Source organism: Temnothorax americanus, unplaced genomic scaffold (genome assembly GCF_048541705.1).
Source record: "Temnothorax americanus isolate GAGA-0224 unplaced genomic scaffold, ASM4854170v1 Scaffold12, whole genome shotgun sequence".
Lineage (NCBI taxonomy): Eukaryota > Metazoa > Arthropoda > Insecta > Hymenoptera > Formicidae > Temnothorax > Temnothorax americanus.
In genome coordinates, this window is record NW_027509253.1 from 567,450 (window position 1) to 586,486 (window position 19,037).

The following is a 19,037-nucleotide window of genomic DNA, read 5'->3' on the forward strand; positions in this document are numbered from 1 at the left end:
GGTAGAAAATTGAAACATAAAATAAGATCCCAATGATAAAAGGTGAGGAACAAGGAAACAAAATTAAATCATTTGTCGCTGTTTTACTAACTTTTAGCAGATTACCAAAATATGCATTTAAAAAGTTAACACAAATAAAGACTAAATTAGTTTTTTAAATATATATTTAAGCTGGTAGTTCTAGTTTATATTTTTATTATATAAAACAAGAATTAACTAAATTAAAGAGAAATGAAATAAACACACACACACACAAAATGGTAAACATATTTAATATATTTTATTGTCCTATGAACTATATAAGGTACGTATATAAAAAAGATTAAAACAAAAGGATTATGAGCATTTGTACAAGGAGACCTACAGAAATGCCCCTTCCGATTTTGATGAGATTTTAATATGTTGTTTTCTAGATAAAAATAAGGAACACGTATTTTTTTATACGTGCCCATATACGCATGTTTGGGGAGTAAAACATCCTTTTGAAAAAAATTGGTTTCTCTCTTTCGGGTCGAATATCTCTGAAATTATATAAAACAGAAAAATTTTCCAAAATGGAACTTAAATGGTTTAAAAAGTACTTTAAAACAGCAACAAAAAAATTTTTTTAATTTTTTAATTTTTCAAAATACCCTTATCACTTAATTAACTTTTTTTTTCAAAAATTTTTTTCTCATTCTATCTCGTGCCCGAGCGTGCGGTGACTTCTCTTCATGTACATGTGTTGCGCACGTAGATTATACACATTGTTTATGGGACCTACAGTTTAACGCTGGATTTCAGTGATTTCGAACGGCTATATTTTTTAGAAAAGTTCTCTTTTGGCAAAACATACTTTCGGTGGTTTGCCATTACCTTTCGAGGGGAGAACGAGCGAAAATAATTTTTCTAGCTCGACCGGGAATCGAACTCGATGTACTTTCGAATGCATTGTACTTTCGAACACGATGTACTTTCGATATTTTATAGTTAGAGCTGGTTATCTCGTCGTTGCTGGTTCGGTAACAAATGTCAGGGTGATCGTTACAGGCCTATTTTTGTCCGGGCGAAAATCAAATGTAGTTGTAACTTTTGAAACGGGTAAAGAGGGCGCCACTGCGCATCCGTAAAAAAAGTCAGTTGTAGTTGTAGTTGCTCCATTTTTTTAATACAAATTATGTGAAAAAATTAAATTGTTTATAATTTTATGATTGATACTTTAAATTGAAGGTCAAATTGAAGGTTGAATTACTTTCATGAATTTTTTCAGATTTTGTGTAACACTTTAACACTTAAAAAAAAAGTCAAGACGAAAACGACCCACGTATGCGACGTAAAGGTGCCAAAAAAACCTATGCGGGCGAAGGGATAAAGCTCTGCCAGACAAACGTATTTTTAAATAATATTTGTTAAAGAAATATTTATGCAGGTCTTTACTTCTGTCTAAATTTAAAAAGAAAATTATCTGATTGTTAATCATAAAATAATTCTAAATCAAAAAAATTAAAATTCTGGAAGGACATATATGTCCCTCCTTGCCTTTCTGCTTATTTAAAGTAAAGCAAATATGCAGTTCCGAAATAATGTGACAGTTTTATTTACTAAATATTTAACTAATTCGAATATGTTTATGCGCGAAAAGTTAAAGTCACTTTGGACGTTCTATAATAAACAGAATATGCTGCCAAACAAAAGAAAGTGAATGCTCAAAAATGAGAATGCATCGATATACTGCTTCTGATTGGTTGAAAATCCATATTCTACTGTTGCTATTCCCTATTATTCCTAATTGTCTGTACCTTCATATTATGTAGTAGCCTTTAGGTTTTTTGTAATGGACATAAAACGTGTTCTCTCTGACCATGTGGCAGAAAATCGAAACATAAAGTAAGAGATCCCAATGATAAAATTATGCATGTCTTATATTTCAACATTTGTACGAATGAGAATAAATGCGTAAAAAAACGATTAAAACGTATATTCACAATAAAAAAAAATGTTGGATGAAACCCGGAAAAAATTGAACATAATTTTATGTCAAAATTTATAATTACTTTGTTATAACAATTAGGCTAATTTTTTTCTTTAGGGTATAAGTCATTAGTAACTGTAATGTAAAATAATTTATTTGTTACAAACATAAAAAAAACTTTTAAAAGCAATTGTAATATGAAATAATTGTTTTATTGTAAAAAAATAAATTTTTAAAGAATCTTAAACTGTTTTTATGGAACAAGTATGATGGAAACAAAATTGAAAAGCAAAGTTGAAAGCTGATTTACCTTTCCGAGCACATCGAAATATAATGCACAATATAGCAGCCAAAGATATCTGCGAAATATGTTTTAAGGGAAAAAAGGGTAAGATGACGAAGTGGGGGTAAGATAACAAATTGCTAATTTTTCTAAACTAATAACTAATAACAGATAACGAGTCGATGCTGAACTCATTAAAGGCTTTGGATATATAACATTAAATAATCTCTTGTAGTTTGATTTCAATCTGTTCACAAAAATAAATGATATAATAAAAAATATGTTTTAGATGCACTCAATTCATATGTAATTTTTTGGTGTTTGTTTAGAAGAAATGACATAATTATAATAAATATTTTTACTTTTTTTATCAACTTACAGTACAGTATAGGTAAGAATGTATAAAATAACATATATCAGAGGCAGTATAAAATATACTAAGATTAGGGTGGCTCTCTGATGCAACAATTCTTTTCTTCACAAATTGATAGATAAAGTCAACTCTATCATCTTCTCCTGCGGATAGTCTGCCAATATAAGGATGTCGATTACAGCTCTTATAATATGATAAAGGTTGATAATTGAATGTCATTTTTTCTTTCTGAAAGAAGACCAAAAATATAGAGATTAATAAATAATCCTTGCTTTTGTAGTATATGCTAAAATGCATTATAATATCATATATTTGTAATTATAGCATAAAGATTATACAATCTAAATTTATTTTCCTTCCATTCACATTGCTATAAATACTGACGCTATTGTCTGCATGTGTACGTGATGTAAACTATATATTTTAGTACTGGCTGGTGAATATATTGCAGCTCTTGTAGTATAGTATGTCTCGAAAAGTTTGACAAAATTTTGCCTTGTTTAAATCTCGTCTCGTCTCGTCTCGTTTCGTCTTATCTCGTCTCGCGGCATCACTAAGCGTAACCCATAGCAATTTTGATTTTGAAAGTCGCGCCACTTCTATATTTTATGGGAAGGGGGTCCGGATCAGACGGGGGGGGGGATACTTTGGAGAACTCCCTACTTAGATGCACCCATAATATAATCGAACCAGCATGTCCAGCATTGAAAACTGCCGAGTATAAGAAGCATCGAAAGTTTTAGTCCCCGGGTTACACTAATCCAGTGTACCATTAACGTTAGTAAACTCGTGATATATACTAATTTTTGTAAAATCAATTAAATAGAATTTAGGAATAAAATAGAATTAAAAAATCAAATAAACATTTTTTTTATTAATCTTATAACATTCATGTTACCTAATAATGTACAATATAACGTAAATTTCAATTTTTCTTATTTGTCATTAAAATGCTAATGTAACTAAAAATTTATTATTTATCAATTTTTTACTTAAAACATTTAATATTTAATGTCAAATTACGCAAATAATTTATTTTATTTATTACCATAAAAAGTTACTAGGAGCCTAAAATTACCTTCATTCACCATTAAAAATAATTATACTTTTTGGAAGTATAAATTGAAAATATGCATTAATCCCCTTAAAATACAACTATAAACCGTTACAATCCCAATAGAATTAGATCACAACTTGTTTTAGAAAAAGGAATATGATTATATAAACAAAAACCACAATTTTACTAACAATTAAAAAATTTTTTTCTGTAATTTTGTAAATAGTTTCTGTGTAAAAGTTTTTTTGCTTTTTAACATGGATATTCAAATTTCTAAATTTCTAAACTATTAATTTAGTAATATTAAAAAAAAACTTGCTCTAAAATGTGCAGCTGATCAAAAGTTATAGTAAAAAGAAAACAGCGGGTTAGCCTAACTCATATGTATATACCATCTACGATACTTTTAGAAGTGTACCGTTCTGGGGTTAAATTTCCAAATATGTCTTGCAATAAATTATTTTTTAAATCTATAACAACTTTTTGTTATAACTTTTAAAATAAAATAAAAGGAATATGCGGACGTCCCTTCGTCGCTACGAGGCACGGGAACAGACCGAACGTCATCGATTGCAGATGGAAATGATGCTGGACCGCGTGACGCAAATACCGACCCTCTTTGAGATTCGAGGCATTCTCAGGTACTGTGAGTTTCTTGTTATTTGCGTGCGTCAACATTACAAGATAACTACAGAATATTAGATAATTTTTCCAAAAAAGAATTAATTAAATATATTTATTAATGATTGTCTTCTCTTTGACAATTCAGATAGCACCGTGTCTAAAATCGAGACATAAGACGTTATTAAGATGTATTTTTGTCGTCATTTCATAAGACGTCTAAAAAATGTCTCAAAGATGTCTTTAAGACGTCATACGTCCCAATTTTGGATATACATGCTGTCTGGGAAGTAAATGCATTTTAATATTTTATTTGTGCATTTTACGCATTAACATATAAAATGGATAAAATTAAGATATTTTAAATTCTTTAGAATATGTTCTAATCTAAGAAAGCATCGTGTAAACTACGCTTTATACATGAACTTTGCAGAGCTTTCAATCGCTCGTGAAAGCGCAACAGAAGGCTTCTCCGAAGAGCGCTCATGCCCGAAAGAAGAAGAAAAAAAAGAAGAAAAAGCAGCAATCGAAAAGGTCCATGTCAAGTAACTTGGATTCGTATCTGAGCTTTGCCAGCAACTCTAGACCGAATTCCGGATCATTCACCAGTTCTTTTGGTACTCTGATTTCAAGCCAATCATCGTCGAAATCGTCGGGTGATTTCTCCGATAAATCCACGGCCAAGTCGAAGGCCTCGACGTTGAAGAGGAAAGTTGATCGCGGGCCGCTGAAGGTGTCGATCGGCGGAACGAGACGGCGTAACTGATTGAGGATCGTAACGAGAAAATGATCAGTATAAGCGACGAACGATCTCGCAGTAATAACGTCACTGTCGAAGAATAAATTGAACCGATAATTCTAATTATTGCGAAATTATTCTGAATGTCAGGTTCGTACGTTTGACTAATTATGATTAGATATTACGACAATTAGCTAAGCTTTGATTAGCTAACCAAGACGCAGTTTGAAAATATCTGAGAGGAAGAAGTTTGTTATCTATTCAACTTTTATGATCAGTATATATTTATATATGTCAAACTGCATTTTATACTTTCATATATATAAGTATTTATAAGAGTATAAGTTTAACTAAGTTTCTGATATATTGACACTTGTCGAAAAAAAACGGTTCTGAGTTCTGAGTTAATCAAAGAATTATACGAAATTAAAGCGATTGCGATATATTCCGGGAAGTCGAGTGTTATCGCGACCGACACAAATACGCATCTTGTAGAACTTAGGGAACAAACAACATCTTTTTTTTTATTAAAAAATTGTATTATCGATATATTATAAAGAGTAAAAACAACATGATATGTTAACATGATATGTTATAAATTATAATTACGCATCGATTTAGCACAAATCCATTAGCAAGCAGAGAACGTCCGTTTCTCTCTCTCTCTCTCTCTCTCTCTCTCTCTCTCTCTCTCTCTCTCTCATTTTTTTTCTTTTCATCAAAGATGTTATGTGTTATATGCTTATTACACATGCGATGAAGTAGCATAATCAAATTTAACTTACGTTACAATTCCGAAAGATCTTCGTCTAATGGAATAAAGTTGTACCGGCAGTAAGATACTTTATTCTAATAAAAGGATAACTTTAAAGTCAACAATAATTATTTTTATAAATTAAAAACACGCACCAACGGTATTCACTTATGGATCCACTTTTCAAGACGCCTAAATCACCCTTATTTCCACAAGAATTGCAAATATATTTATTTTCTGCCGCTGCAATTTTCCTTGTCCCGCCGATATTTCGAATTTCAATTTTATCTGTCTCTCGAATGCCTCGCGAAATTTATGTTCTCATTCTCATCTCGCGATCGATTACCGCGTTTGCGTCACTATATCTTAAACACGTAGATTAGAAGTATTGTGAAAGACTTGCGTTCTTCGCAACGTTTCAGTCGCACTTTAATCTGTCATCGTGTTAAGGATCCAGTCCATGTAGTAAGCGATTTTGGTGTAGACTCCAGGGAAACCCTCGGTGCCGCACTGTCTGTCCAGTCCGAAGCTGACCACGCCGTGTTGGATGATGCGCACTGACCTGCCGTTGTATATACCACCCGCTTGAAGAGGTCCACCGCTGTCGCCGAAGCAGGAGTCGACGTTCATCTGGCCGCCGGCACACAACTGCTTGTACCAAATCTGCGTGGTCCGTTTGTATATTTCTTTACACTGGTCATTGTTCATCAGCGGCAATTTCGCCTGCAGGAGGTCCTGACTGCGCAGACCCAATTCCGTCACGCCCCAGCCGGTCACTACAGCCTGTCAATCAGAAAAGAAATTTTGAAATAGAAGTAAATCAATTTTTATATAAAATCGAGAGATAAATCATTGAATATCAAAACTAAATTTTTTAGGAACAACTAGAGAATGTTTCTTGGAAAACTTTGATGGATTATAGAATCGAAGAAACATGGTTGCAAAATATTCTAATTTAAGAGAGAGAAAGAGAGAGAACATATATATGAGAAATGTTATTTAAATATTGCTTTGTCTAGTTATTGTCAAATTAGTAGCAGTAGATTTGAATCTGCTCGGCTACTTCTTCCGTTATTACTTCCTGACTGGAAGAAAATTGAATGGAAAGAATGTATAGTAATTATTCTCTCACCTTTTTATTATTTAGTATCGCCGCAGTACCAAAGGGCAGACAAATGGGCTTGGCATTCCGAGGCGTGAAGTCTACGGAATCGTTCAATCTGATAAGCGCGATGTCATTGTGCATGTTTGTTTTCGTGTAATCCGGATGGAAGTGGACGCTATCCACGCCGAAATTCTGATACTGCTCCGACTGCTCGGCACAAATGACCTCTTGCCCATTGTTATCTCTCTCGCAATCACGTTCCTTGCTTATGTCGTGATCTCCTATTCTGACGCCTATTAATCTGCGACCTGGAGAATAACGATTCGGATTACACGAATTTATACCAATTACAAGAAACAATTAAATAAACCTCCCTTAAAAACAAATATTTCAAATATCTTTCAAACTTTATTTTTTTTATATCCTTGATTCCTTTTTTATATTTAAACCAATTTTTGTTATGTTTACGGCTATATAAGTTTTCCTTACCCGCTGGAAGTGTCGTGACGCAATGAGCAGCGGTGAGGATATAACGCGAGGAGATGATCGTGCCGCCGCAAAGAAATTCCGGATTCGGTCTTCCGGTGTCGTATTCGATTAACGCCATCCATGGATACTGGAAGATTCCAGTTTTTTTGCCGCCGATCACCTTCTGCTGGTTGATAGGCCCGCACGCTACATGATTCAACAGACGTAGTTTCGGGTGATTTGTTACATCTGGTGGACTTGGATCAGTGTCTGGGGCTGTCGTCGTCGTTGTCGTCGTTGTTGACGTCGTCGTTGTTGTTGCCTATTGCCAAAAAGTAATATTTAATATGAGAAAAGATAGAAAAGCAACACTTGAATTTAATTTTTGCGAAAAAGCGATAATTCAACTATCTTACAATTATACAAACAATTTATAAGGAAATTTTATTATGTTTTACAAATGTAAAAGTAACATGCACCCTACGCATAATTGTCCAATTATTACAAACGCGCATTTACAAAGTAATATAAGAAATCCTTTAAAAATGGGAGAATTGTACGTAGAAATATTTTCATTACTTTGTTCAGAAAATATATATCCTTAAGATTAAAATAAGACAGCTTTGATTGCAAGAAAATCTCTGATTTTATCGTTACGCGCGGTATAATAAAAAGTTTTACAAATTTCAAATTTCAACGAATAATAAAGCTTTAACTCGATGTCCTGCTAATACAACGAGATCGGGATAAAACGGAAACTCGAGGTCACAGATATCTATTTTAGTATTATTTCAGAAGACGATTAAACGATTCGCAGCGACGACGCATCCTTTATGACGCACACGAATGACGACAGAATGCGATATGTACATATGTATAATGTGACATATCACGTGGAAATGATAAAAAGTCATCCGAAACGCATTAATCTCCTTGTCCTTGATGAGAACGAATCAATCTGACAATAAATAATCTTTCGACATTTCAAAAATTTATTTACGAAATTAGCAATAAATCGAAAACAAATAGAGGAATAAAATCATTAATACAAATTTGCTGCAATAATTTAGTTGCGAAAGAAAAGTGTGTTTTTTTAAGCATTATAATTCTTAATTAGAATCTCTTTTTAGTTTATTCTGTTTACTTTTTAATTAAATTAGCTTTAAGGCGGTGCTGTAGTGGCAGTAATTAGTAATTACCGACATTTTTTTGAACACACAAAACTTTGAATTGGCTTTACGGAATTAAAAAAACTTTTTTACAGAATTAAAGTACGCACAAAAACGGAGGGTGCTGCAGTTGAGTTTATATCAAAAACAAAAAAAATAAAAATTTTGGCATATAGAGCTGTCACTAAATATTTGCTTAATACAAAAATACTGCAGTTTATATATATATAATGAGATTACAGCACCCTTAGGGAAAACATTTAAGAACAATATCGTGAAATTAGAACTAAGATAAAAGTCTAGAAAAAAAGTTATATGTGCCCAACTTTTATATGTGCAAAAGCACATGCAGGTGTTGATATGATGAGTAGTATTGCGCGTAGCGAGAGATGGCGCAGCAATCGAACAAGGAAAGATGTCATTTCGTTAGACAAAGACAGATGCAGGATAAACAAAATTAGAAATGTTGACATTATTGGCATCGAGAAAGTTCGACCGTCACTCCAGCATCCCCTTAAGTAAAATTGAATTAAATTATTTCTCTTGAATTAGAAATTGCGGTGGATTACACGTTAATTAACTTTACTTTATTATTTTATTTGCTTTCAATAAATTAGTTCTAATTTAAGTTAATGTTTTTATCAATAAATTAATGCGTCTAGATCAAGTTCAATTACCTGGTTGCAGCAAACCTTCGGGTAAATGCCCTCAAAGCCACATTGTGAGTTTCTAAGAGTTCGCAACGCTTCTGCCGAAAATGGTCTTGGACTTCTCAGAATTGCTATAATCTCTGGACAATTGCGAATGTTAATGCAATCAGCACTTCCATTCGAGCACCTAGATATATTCTCTGTAACAGTAAATCATTGTTTAATTTACTTAATCAATATTTTTAAGTAACAATTTTCTAAGGACAAAATTCACACTTTATCGAAGTTTAAAATGAATCCGGTTTAGAATGGATCGCATGACCAATTTTCAAACGTATACATATGTAGAAATAATTTAAATTATCTCAAATGGAACATTCATCTGGAAAAGCATCTCGATGTAAATACAAATGTATGATAAAAGTCTTGGATGCATTAAATTTTTAATATGTTAATTAATTGTGTCAATAAATGTAATTCTTACAATTTAAAATAAGAACATAAATTTTAAAAAAATTTGATTAAAAAAAGAAGCAAGGATTCGCTGTTAGAACTAACGTCTTTTTTAAATGGAAATGCTCATGCAACGAAGAACTGACGTTATAGAATTGACATCTAATGAACCACTCACGTGCATCGATTGTTGATAGAGCGAGAAAAAGGACGAGCGTCTTGATGAACATCATGTTATTTATTTGTGGTATCAGCACACAACTCTTCGCCAATCAAGCTCGAAATTACTTATTTCTGACTATTCTCCTTTCTTTCTTCTCTCTTCTCTCCCTCACGGATCAGTTTTAGCCGGGAATTTTCCTATTTCGCTCCGATGGTTCTTACCGATTAACTCGCTTCGGTCAGAGAGCTCGCACTCCGTTGAGGAATGCGATAAATCCTACTCGCGATTCGCGTCGGTCTCTCCGTCCGAGGTTTATCACGGGTCAGACCAAAACTAGTACTATAATCGGCTGCTTGTGAGTCGCCAACCGACTAAGCTCCTTCACCACTTGCTGGGCCTATTAAATCTGTCAGTTTGGTGAGGACGATCGTCGATAATGATCCATCGGTTGCCGTGATTCGTTGCCGATTAAAGCTGAATTTGGCGATTCGTGTCTTGCGGAAATGCGCGAATTTTTATCGTTGAGAATAATTCGTTATGATGCAAATTAATAGTTCCAGGAATGTTGATATTGATGCTGTTTACGTACATCCGGTTCACAGAAATAATGCTATATGTCTGTATAGAGTAGATTTTTTTTTTGAATTCACGCCTCCGATAAATTTAGAATCGACCTGCAGTTGGAAGATTTTTAAGATTTTTATCTAGAGAACTAATTTTTATTTTGTACGTTGTACATTATATTATTTCTATTATCTGTTTTCTTTAAAAATTTGATTTTTAATTTATTTAAAACTTTCAGTGTTTATATATATATATATATATATATATATATATAACCTTTTATATATATTAATTACATTTTAAAAGTTATAGATAAATCTTTCTCTTACTTTATCATTTGAATTTGAAGAATTATGCAATATTAACTTTAAACACTGGCGAAACTGCACATGCATATGTTTCTCTATAAACAATTTCAAGAATCATTTCATGTTATTTCACAATTAAGTTCTAAAATTATGGAAGTTAGATAAACATATATTTACTGTTGCTAAATTGATCTTAATTAACGGCGTAATTTTTTGAAAGAAACATATTTGTTCATTAAAATAAAAATAAAAAAACGACAAAATTAACTTTTTTAGAAAGGAAATTAATGTCGTTTATAAATAAAATTAAAATAAAGGCAAAGTGGAGTAGCAGGAATTTTTCCTGAAAGATAAACGTAGAGAAAAGATATGAGGAATGAGAGAGTAAAATAAAAGGGAAAGAGGCAGAGAAAAAACCGGTTGGATATTGGAATAATTAAAGTTTATTCTCGTTCGGAAAGTGATAACTCCAAGAAGTTACTTTTGTAATCACTGGGAGTTTCCCGAGATAACATTACTGCACGATTGAGCTCAGGCAGGAGTGTTGTCTTGTTAAAATGTGCAACTATTAAGGGGTTATATCCACTTAGAATTTTCAAAAATTCGAATTTTTTTAATTGCATTTTTGTAATGTACATATATTCAAGTATATACTCTGAAAATTTCAAGTCGATCCGACAAATATTCTCGAGGTTACACGCACATTTGTAAAAATTTTTTACTACGTATAAAGTACTCTTGAAACTTTAAACGCGTTTATCTCAAAACTGTGTTTTCAAAGTCGGTGACCACGATTTCTCGGAAACGGCTGAGCCGATTGGGCTGAAATTTTTACACAAGCTTTATAAATATATTTTTTAGTAATTGATTGAAGGATTTTACTCGTCGATAAATATTTTCCATTTTATAAACAATTTAAGGCCAAAATTTAGAGCAAAAATCGAAACTTTTTGTTTAAAGAACCGCCATTTTTGTTAAAATTAATATTTTGCTTATTCCTTCGATTAAATACTAGATAATATATTATATTAACGAAATCTTTTTGATTTTTTGATTTAAGATGATTCAGTCCAGAGATAGAGTGGTCACTGCAAGAGATGCTCCCGGACGTCGGCTATAGCGCCCGTAAACATCATTATTTTTAAACAAAAAAATTTAAAATTATACTTAAAAGTGACTGCAATAAGTGTGTAAAATTTTGTGTTTATAAATTAAAATGCCTTTCCAGGATAAATTCTTAAAAAATCGCTTTTTTTGGCCTCCTAAAGTGGATATAACCTTTTAAGCGTCGTCTACAATACATGGAGTAACCGTGGAGTAAGGAGTAAGAGTAGGCGTAAAAGGGCTATTTTCGGTTTAAGAGAGTTGGCGTAAAGGCGTAAGCAAAATAAATTAATTTTATTTTTTATTCCTACTCTTATTCTTACACTTACGCTCGGCCAATCAGGACGCAACAGGCTATGATGCTTACTCTTGCCTACTCTTATTTTTTACTCCACGCTTACTCCGTGTATTGTAGACAACGCTTTAGTCATCGTTGACAGAGGAGGAAAGTTATGACAAAATATCAGCATTTTCCTCCAAACCTACTACCGTTTGCGTTACCAAGGACGTCGCTCTCATTGCGTATCTCTTTACATATTTGTTATTCAACTTAGCAGAATCTTTAAACGTATCGTCATAATTTATGACCGCAACAAAATGCGAAAATTCGTTTAGGAAGTTCTTCGTAATATTGAAAAAGTATTTATTACTGTAAGGCGATTAGTACAATCAATAAGTTAATGATTAATTGGCACATGATTAATATTGTTATTATTTGAACAAAAATTAATTCTTAAACGTAATTAATGGTAAAATAAATAATTATTTACATAAAGTTTTTTACAGTTTTCGTAAAAGATTTGATTTTTGCTCAAATAGTAAAAATTAATGATAACTAAAAATAAAAATAGGTAAATAAAGGGAAAAAATAAGAACATAAAAAATAATTGTAGTTCTGCAAAATAGTTCTGCTGCTTTTAGCCCAGTAAAATGACAAAATTTGGAGGAAATAATACGGGCTGGGCTGAAACTTTGTAAACAGGCTTGTTTTAGAGTACTATTTAACATATTAAAAGTCCCCATGTGTAGACGCTACGTTGCGGGCAGAAGAGGGTCCAAAAAGTTCAAAAAACCAGTTTTTCGCAAATAACTCGGAAAATATTAACTTTACGGAAATTTATGCGGGTATAAAAATTGTAGCTTACAAAATTCCGCACAATTTCGTTTTTTATTCAAGTCTGTACAACCAAATGGAGCAGAGATAGAATTTTTTTAAACACCCATAGTTTTGCCTCGATTTGAGAGTCCATTTTCGAGATATTAGCGAAAAATGCGCGACGCGCGTATATGCGTTTTTGTTGCGTCGCAAAACTACCGGTGTTTAAAAAAATTCTATATAATATATTATTATATATAATAATATATTATATGTAAATAATTATTTATTTTATCATTAATCACTTAAAGAATTAATTTTTGTTTAAATAATAACAATGCACACTTCAAAAACATATATCATTAAAATGTCTAATTTTGCTAAGATTTATAAAATCAAATAAAATTAAGTACAAATGTTGTATTATACCTATATTCAAATGTCTTTTATTAAATGCAATTTTATTTTTTTCGATACTTGTATGCATCATAAACTAAGAGCTAATTAGTTTCAACAACTTCCCATAGAATATCCTATACAAGCGGTCGTATGTATTAAAACTAGCCAGGCATCACATACTTATCTATACTAAGTCAAGAGACTGACAGTACTCATTGGTAAAATTCATAAAAATCAAAAAATGGCACAAAAAATTAGAACCTGGCACAGTAAATAATGCACAATATATAGTAGTATTATATTAATAAATTATACAAATTAAGTATATATATTTTGACTCTGTTTTTGGATCATTCTCAATGTAACAACATAAAATTTAGCGCAAATTACATACGTAAATCAAAGTTTATACAATAAAATGAGTTTACAGTTCTTAGCTGATATGCGTAGTCTCTCACGTATATTAGTTAAGAATCCTAAACTTATTGTGTGCAGCAATTAAAACGTGCTCTAATTGCCTTTTTATCATTTGATTTATTTCTTCAAGACAGCCTCTATACATTTTTATAAATAAAATAAACTGTGTTTATTAATAAGTATAGTTTTGCGACGTTTATATTATTATAAGTATCAAAGATTATCAATTTATATAAGAACTAATAGCCGAGTCAAAATGAAAAATTTGACAGAAATAATTTCAAACGTTTTAAAACTTGGTAGAGATGTTTGTTTAGGCTTACTAATAAACGTTTAAAAAGTCATTGCCTGTTGCCAACCAATTATAGTATTCGAATTTTTTAGGTTGTACGTAACGATTTTTTGGTTATTTCCTGTTGCTATTGCCTGTTACCTGGGATTGTGCAAGGGGCTTAAGTACTCGATAAATTTTTTTTATATAAAAACACACACACACACACATATATAAATATATATAATTATATGTAGGCCCGGAGGTATGTTCCGGGACTTTTATATGGTATATCGTTATATTCCATTAGAACATTTGGCATTTTCCAGGACTGTCTCGGAAAAAAATTCAAATCCTACGGCAGTTTCTAGGACAGTTTTCAAATCTGTTATACAAATGTTGAGGTACATTCCAGGACTGTACATTTTAGAAAACGTAAACAGTCCCAGAACATATATACCTCTAGGCATTCATATATAAATAAATATATATTTTAAGCAGTAGCAAAATAGAATAATTAAATTAATATTCTAAACATTTGAAACAATCTTCGATATGTATATAGTATAAGTTATAGTTTAAATATAATAAATAAATAAATAATATAGTATAAAAAAAGCTGCATATTTAAATGATCATGTTATCTGAGAAAAAAATGGATATATACCTAATATGGTCAGATGTAAAAATAATTAGATATGAAAAGATTTGATAACACATGTAATTTATGTTATCATGTATATAATAAAATTCGAAATTTCGTACAATATGATCTTATCTTTATATATTTATATTTGGTTTGACCTTCTTATATATAATGGCAGATCTAGGGATCAATTGTGTATCTTCAAACAAAGTGAAAATTAAAAAGTAAACAGATTTAAGTTGTAGTTGGTGAGGGCAAGAAAAAATAGAGAAAAAAAGAGCTTTTATTATGTACTCGTAAGAAGAATTTATACTCCTTCAAAGAACATAATAAAATTTTATCAAAAAGAAAAGTCAAAATAATAAATAAAATAATATGAGGACCCTCGAGATTAAAACAGGAGAAGGCTATGAGGGTCAGACGCAGATCACAGTGCGTAATATCAGAAATAAGTGATTTATTCGTCGTTTTGATACATTACATCGATCCGTACGTTTCGGCTCAGTTTTGAGCCATCTTCAGCGGTAGTTACAGAAATTAAGTTACACGTTCTCCGTACCGTATGGTGAGTTTACTGATTCAAAGTATCAGAAACATAGACCAATTGATCCATATCTGTAAACTTGTTCAATTAATGTTGAGATATTAAAAAGATCCCTTAGGAAACTCACCATTCGGTCTGAAAAACGTGGAATACAGAGCCATGTATACATAATGAATACTCTCTGCGAGAAGACTTGACGATCTTTATCGACACGACACATGCACAGCAATGATATGAAAGGTCTTGCAAGAAGAGGCATGTCGTAGGTCAACACACCGGCGAGGATTATAATAAAAGCACGATTTGACACCGTCTCAAAATGACACGGATTTTTTGCATCATGCATATGTCACGGTTTTGAGCAAATTGTAATCCATGCTCATGAACTTTGGTCGTTGGCAAATCGGGGTTTTACTATTGGTACGTGCAATATTGTGACGGTGTCAAATCGTGCTTTGTTATAATCCTCGCCGTTGTGTTGACCTACGACATGCCTCTTCTTGCAAGACCTTTCATATTATTGTGTGTCGTGTCGACAAGATCGTCAAGTCTTCTCGCAGAGAGTAGATATTCATTATGTACGCATGGCTCTGTATTCCACGTTTTTCAGACCGAATGGTGAGTTTCCTAAGGGATCTTTTTAATATCTCAACATTAATTAAACAAATTTACAGATATGGATCACGTGGTCTATGTTTCTGATACTTTGAATCAGTAAACTCACCATACGGTACGGAGAACGTGTGTAACTTAACTTCTGTAACTACTGCTGAAGATGGCTCATAGCTGAGCCGAAACGTACGGATCGATGTAATGTATCAAAACGACAAATAAATCACTTATTTCTGATATTACGCACTGTGATCTGCGTCTGACCCTCATAGCCTTGACTTCTCCTATCAAAATAATTAGCAAATTGAATTTTTGTTTTAATTTTGTATTCTTAACTGAAGAACTGAATAATTAGAATGTAGAATATTATTTATTTTAAGTAATATTATCAAGAAAACATTTTTTGTAAAGATCATTGTTACTTAAAAGAAGAGAAAACTGAGTAATTGGTTTTCTTAGCACTAGAATGATATTTTTTTACCTGTGCGTATACGGCACGCCATTTTACTATTTAATATCATCATAAAAATTTTATCAAATTAAATCGATACTTAAAGAAAAGAAATTATTATTATGTCTAGACATACTTATAATTTATTGAATTATTATATATTAAGCTATAATTGAAAATGCAGAATTACAATTATATGTCTAGACAAAATATTAATTCTGAATTTATTTTACGTTATGACATAAAAAATTTTCGGGAATTAAAATTATGTACATAATTGTAATTCTCGAATTTTACTTATGTACGCAATTTTAATACTTGAATTTCTATTATGTACACACAATCGTAATTCTGGAATTACGTAATTGAATTACTTTTTTTTTGTTGGTAAGTAACGGGGTTTTTTAAGAAAGGATATTTTCTTGATAATAATCTTAAAATGTATTCATCACAAATTTTAGAAAAAGTCTTTATCATGTACTAGAAAAAAGAATTTATACTCCTTCAAAAAACATTATACCATTTTATCAAAGAAAAGTCAAAATAATAAGCAAATCAAATTTTTGTTTTAATTTTATATTTTTAATTGAATAGTTAAACAATTAGAATTTAGAATATTATTTGTTTTAAATAAATAGAGTGATGAGTGTATTTTAAGATTATTATAAAAATGAAATATTCTTTGCGAAGATGACCGTTAAAAGAAGAGAAATGCATGGAGTAATTGGTTTTCTTAGCACTGAAATAATATTTTTTGCGTGTGAATTGTGCATGAATAGCAATCGCGATATAAGATTGCGAGCCAAAAAATAATTTTTTTTTCTGTGGCAAGAAAATGATAGAGCGCTATCATTTCCACACCACCTTGCGGTAGATAGCATGGCGCATTTTTTTTTAAGTGGTATCCCCAGTAGGTCTAATCCACTTTGCATTAAAATATTTTCATATTTTAATGCAAGAACTGTTCGAAGTGCCTTCCTCCTTCTCGTATACAGAGTTCGGCCCTTCGAGTGATATTGCGCGTCGAGCGGTGCGCCATTTCCTGCGTGATGGTACCGAAAGCTGCGAGAATTTCTTCTCGTACCTCAGCTTCTGTACCACCACGCCTGTGCTCGACTAAATCTTTGATGTAACCCCAAACGAAATAGTCGAGCACGTTAAGATCCGACGACCGCGCCGGCCAAATTATTGGGCCACCTCAACCCATCCATCTATCCGGATATCGCGCGTCTAAAACATTTCGCGCCTGTCGCGAAAAATGCGCGGGAGCCCCGTCGTGCTGGTAAATGAGCTCTTCCCGTTCACGAAGGGGAACGTCTTCGAGAAGACCGCGGGCAACTCATTTTCCAGAAACCGCGCGTAAATTTCCCCGGTTAAACGTGGCGGGAGAATGTAGGGACCGATCTGAAAATCATAGAAAGAGTGTAATTTGAAAAAACTATGAGGGATTCAAAGACGGACTTTTTTAACTCATAAACTTTACTACTTACAATTCGGTTTGCTTTTATTCCTGCCCAAACATTTATCGACCAGCGATATTGGAACGCGCTTTGGCGAATGGCGTGCGGATTTTCACCTCTCCATAATAAAAAATTATGGGAGTTAAACACGCCATTTGGTGTGAAGGTCGCTTCGTCCGTCTACAGGATGCGGTCGGGGAAAAGAGCGTTCCGCCGACACTGCGCGAGGAACCCTGTGTATTTCGCCGATAATTAATATTTGTTAAAAAATCAGCGTAAACATTAAAGAAAGATGATAAAAGTACCTTCACAATAATAGATGCGCTGCTCTGCATCTCTTGCAAGAAGTTGCTGCACCCGTTGATAATGATACGGGTGCAAATCCGTCCTGACGTAGAACCCGATTTACGCCGACGCTTCGGGAGAGACCAAGCATACCAGCGACACGGCGTATGGTAGGTCGTCTCTGGGAGTTCTCGGGATCGTCCTCGAAATCCTCGAATATTTGGAAGATTCTCTCTTCGTCGACTACGCGACGTTGCAACGGTGCACCAGTATTTCGCCAATTTGGCAAAAGAGATCCTGTCTCTCTGGCGCGTCGGACACATCCCAAAATCTCGTTGTATCCGGGATGTCGTTCACGCCCGGGGAATCGTTCCGCGTAGAGTCGAACGGCGGCACGGACGTTTTCTCCAGCCATTCCATACGTAATTAGCATATCTGTATACTCTCGAGCAGTATACATTTTCTCACAATTTATCAAAATATTAACGAGAATGCACGCACGTCGGACGCTGGGCACGATTGTCGTGGAGCGACAAACCACGTTAAAACAAAAGAATATTATTAACTGCAAACGTTTGTTGTTTGTCGAAAACAAAACGTTTCGAGATATTACCGTCGGTTTAATCCGATAATACACCCCCACACAGGGGTGTAAGGTCCGACTATGCAACCTCCACGCGGTACCACAGTATATACAGTAGCGCAACTCTCGGTCGGCACCTTTGATGTTAGTGTTGGCCAAAATGGAGTGCGCATGCGCGAAATAAAGCAGTATTCTGTCTCACTTCTCTCTTCGTCATCTCTTTCTTTCCTACTCGTTAGCCCATATTGAGGTTAGTTTAACGCAGTTGGCGCGAGATACAACTATATCTGTTTCCAGCAAACACAGAATACACCTTTGATAGCAAATTGTCGCCAAGATGGCATTAAATTTGGAATTTGATGCCATCTTGGCGACAATTTGCTATCAAAGGTGTATTCTGTGTTTGCTGGGTTAGTTTCAATAAAAATTATGCAGAATTATTGTTAACGATGTACAATGTTAACAATGCGCGCAAAAAAATGAAAGAATTAAAAAAAAAATATTGAAAAAT

The 19,037-nt window shown here is 33.0% G+C and overlaps 1 protein-coding gene and 1 pseudogene across 1 annotated transcript; both read right to left on the minus strand.

Moving 5' to 3' along the window:
- Nucleotides 1-5,809: 5,809 nt before the first annotated feature.
- LOC143893267 (phenoloxidase-activating factor 1-like) lies at nucleotides 5,810-10,321 on the minus strand. Its single transcript, XM_077398468.1, has 5 exons — nucleotides 9,802-10,321; nucleotides 9,198-9,370; nucleotides 7,373-7,673; nucleotides 6,911-7,191; nucleotides 5,810-6,561 (listed from the first exon to the last, which is right to left on the minus strand). The coding sequence occupies exons 1-5, from the start codon at nucleotides 9,854-9,856 to the stop codon at nucleotides 6,208-6,210; spliced, it is 1,164 nt and encodes a 387-aa protein (XP_077254594.1). The 5' UTR covers nucleotides 9,857-10,321; the 3' UTR covers nucleotides 5,810-6,207.
- Nucleotides 10,322-17,147: 6,826 nt separating this feature from the next.
- LOC143893341 (uncharacterized) lies at nucleotides 17,148-18,358 on the minus strand (annotated as a pseudogene).
- Nucleotides 18,359-19,037: the final 679 nt, after the last annotated feature.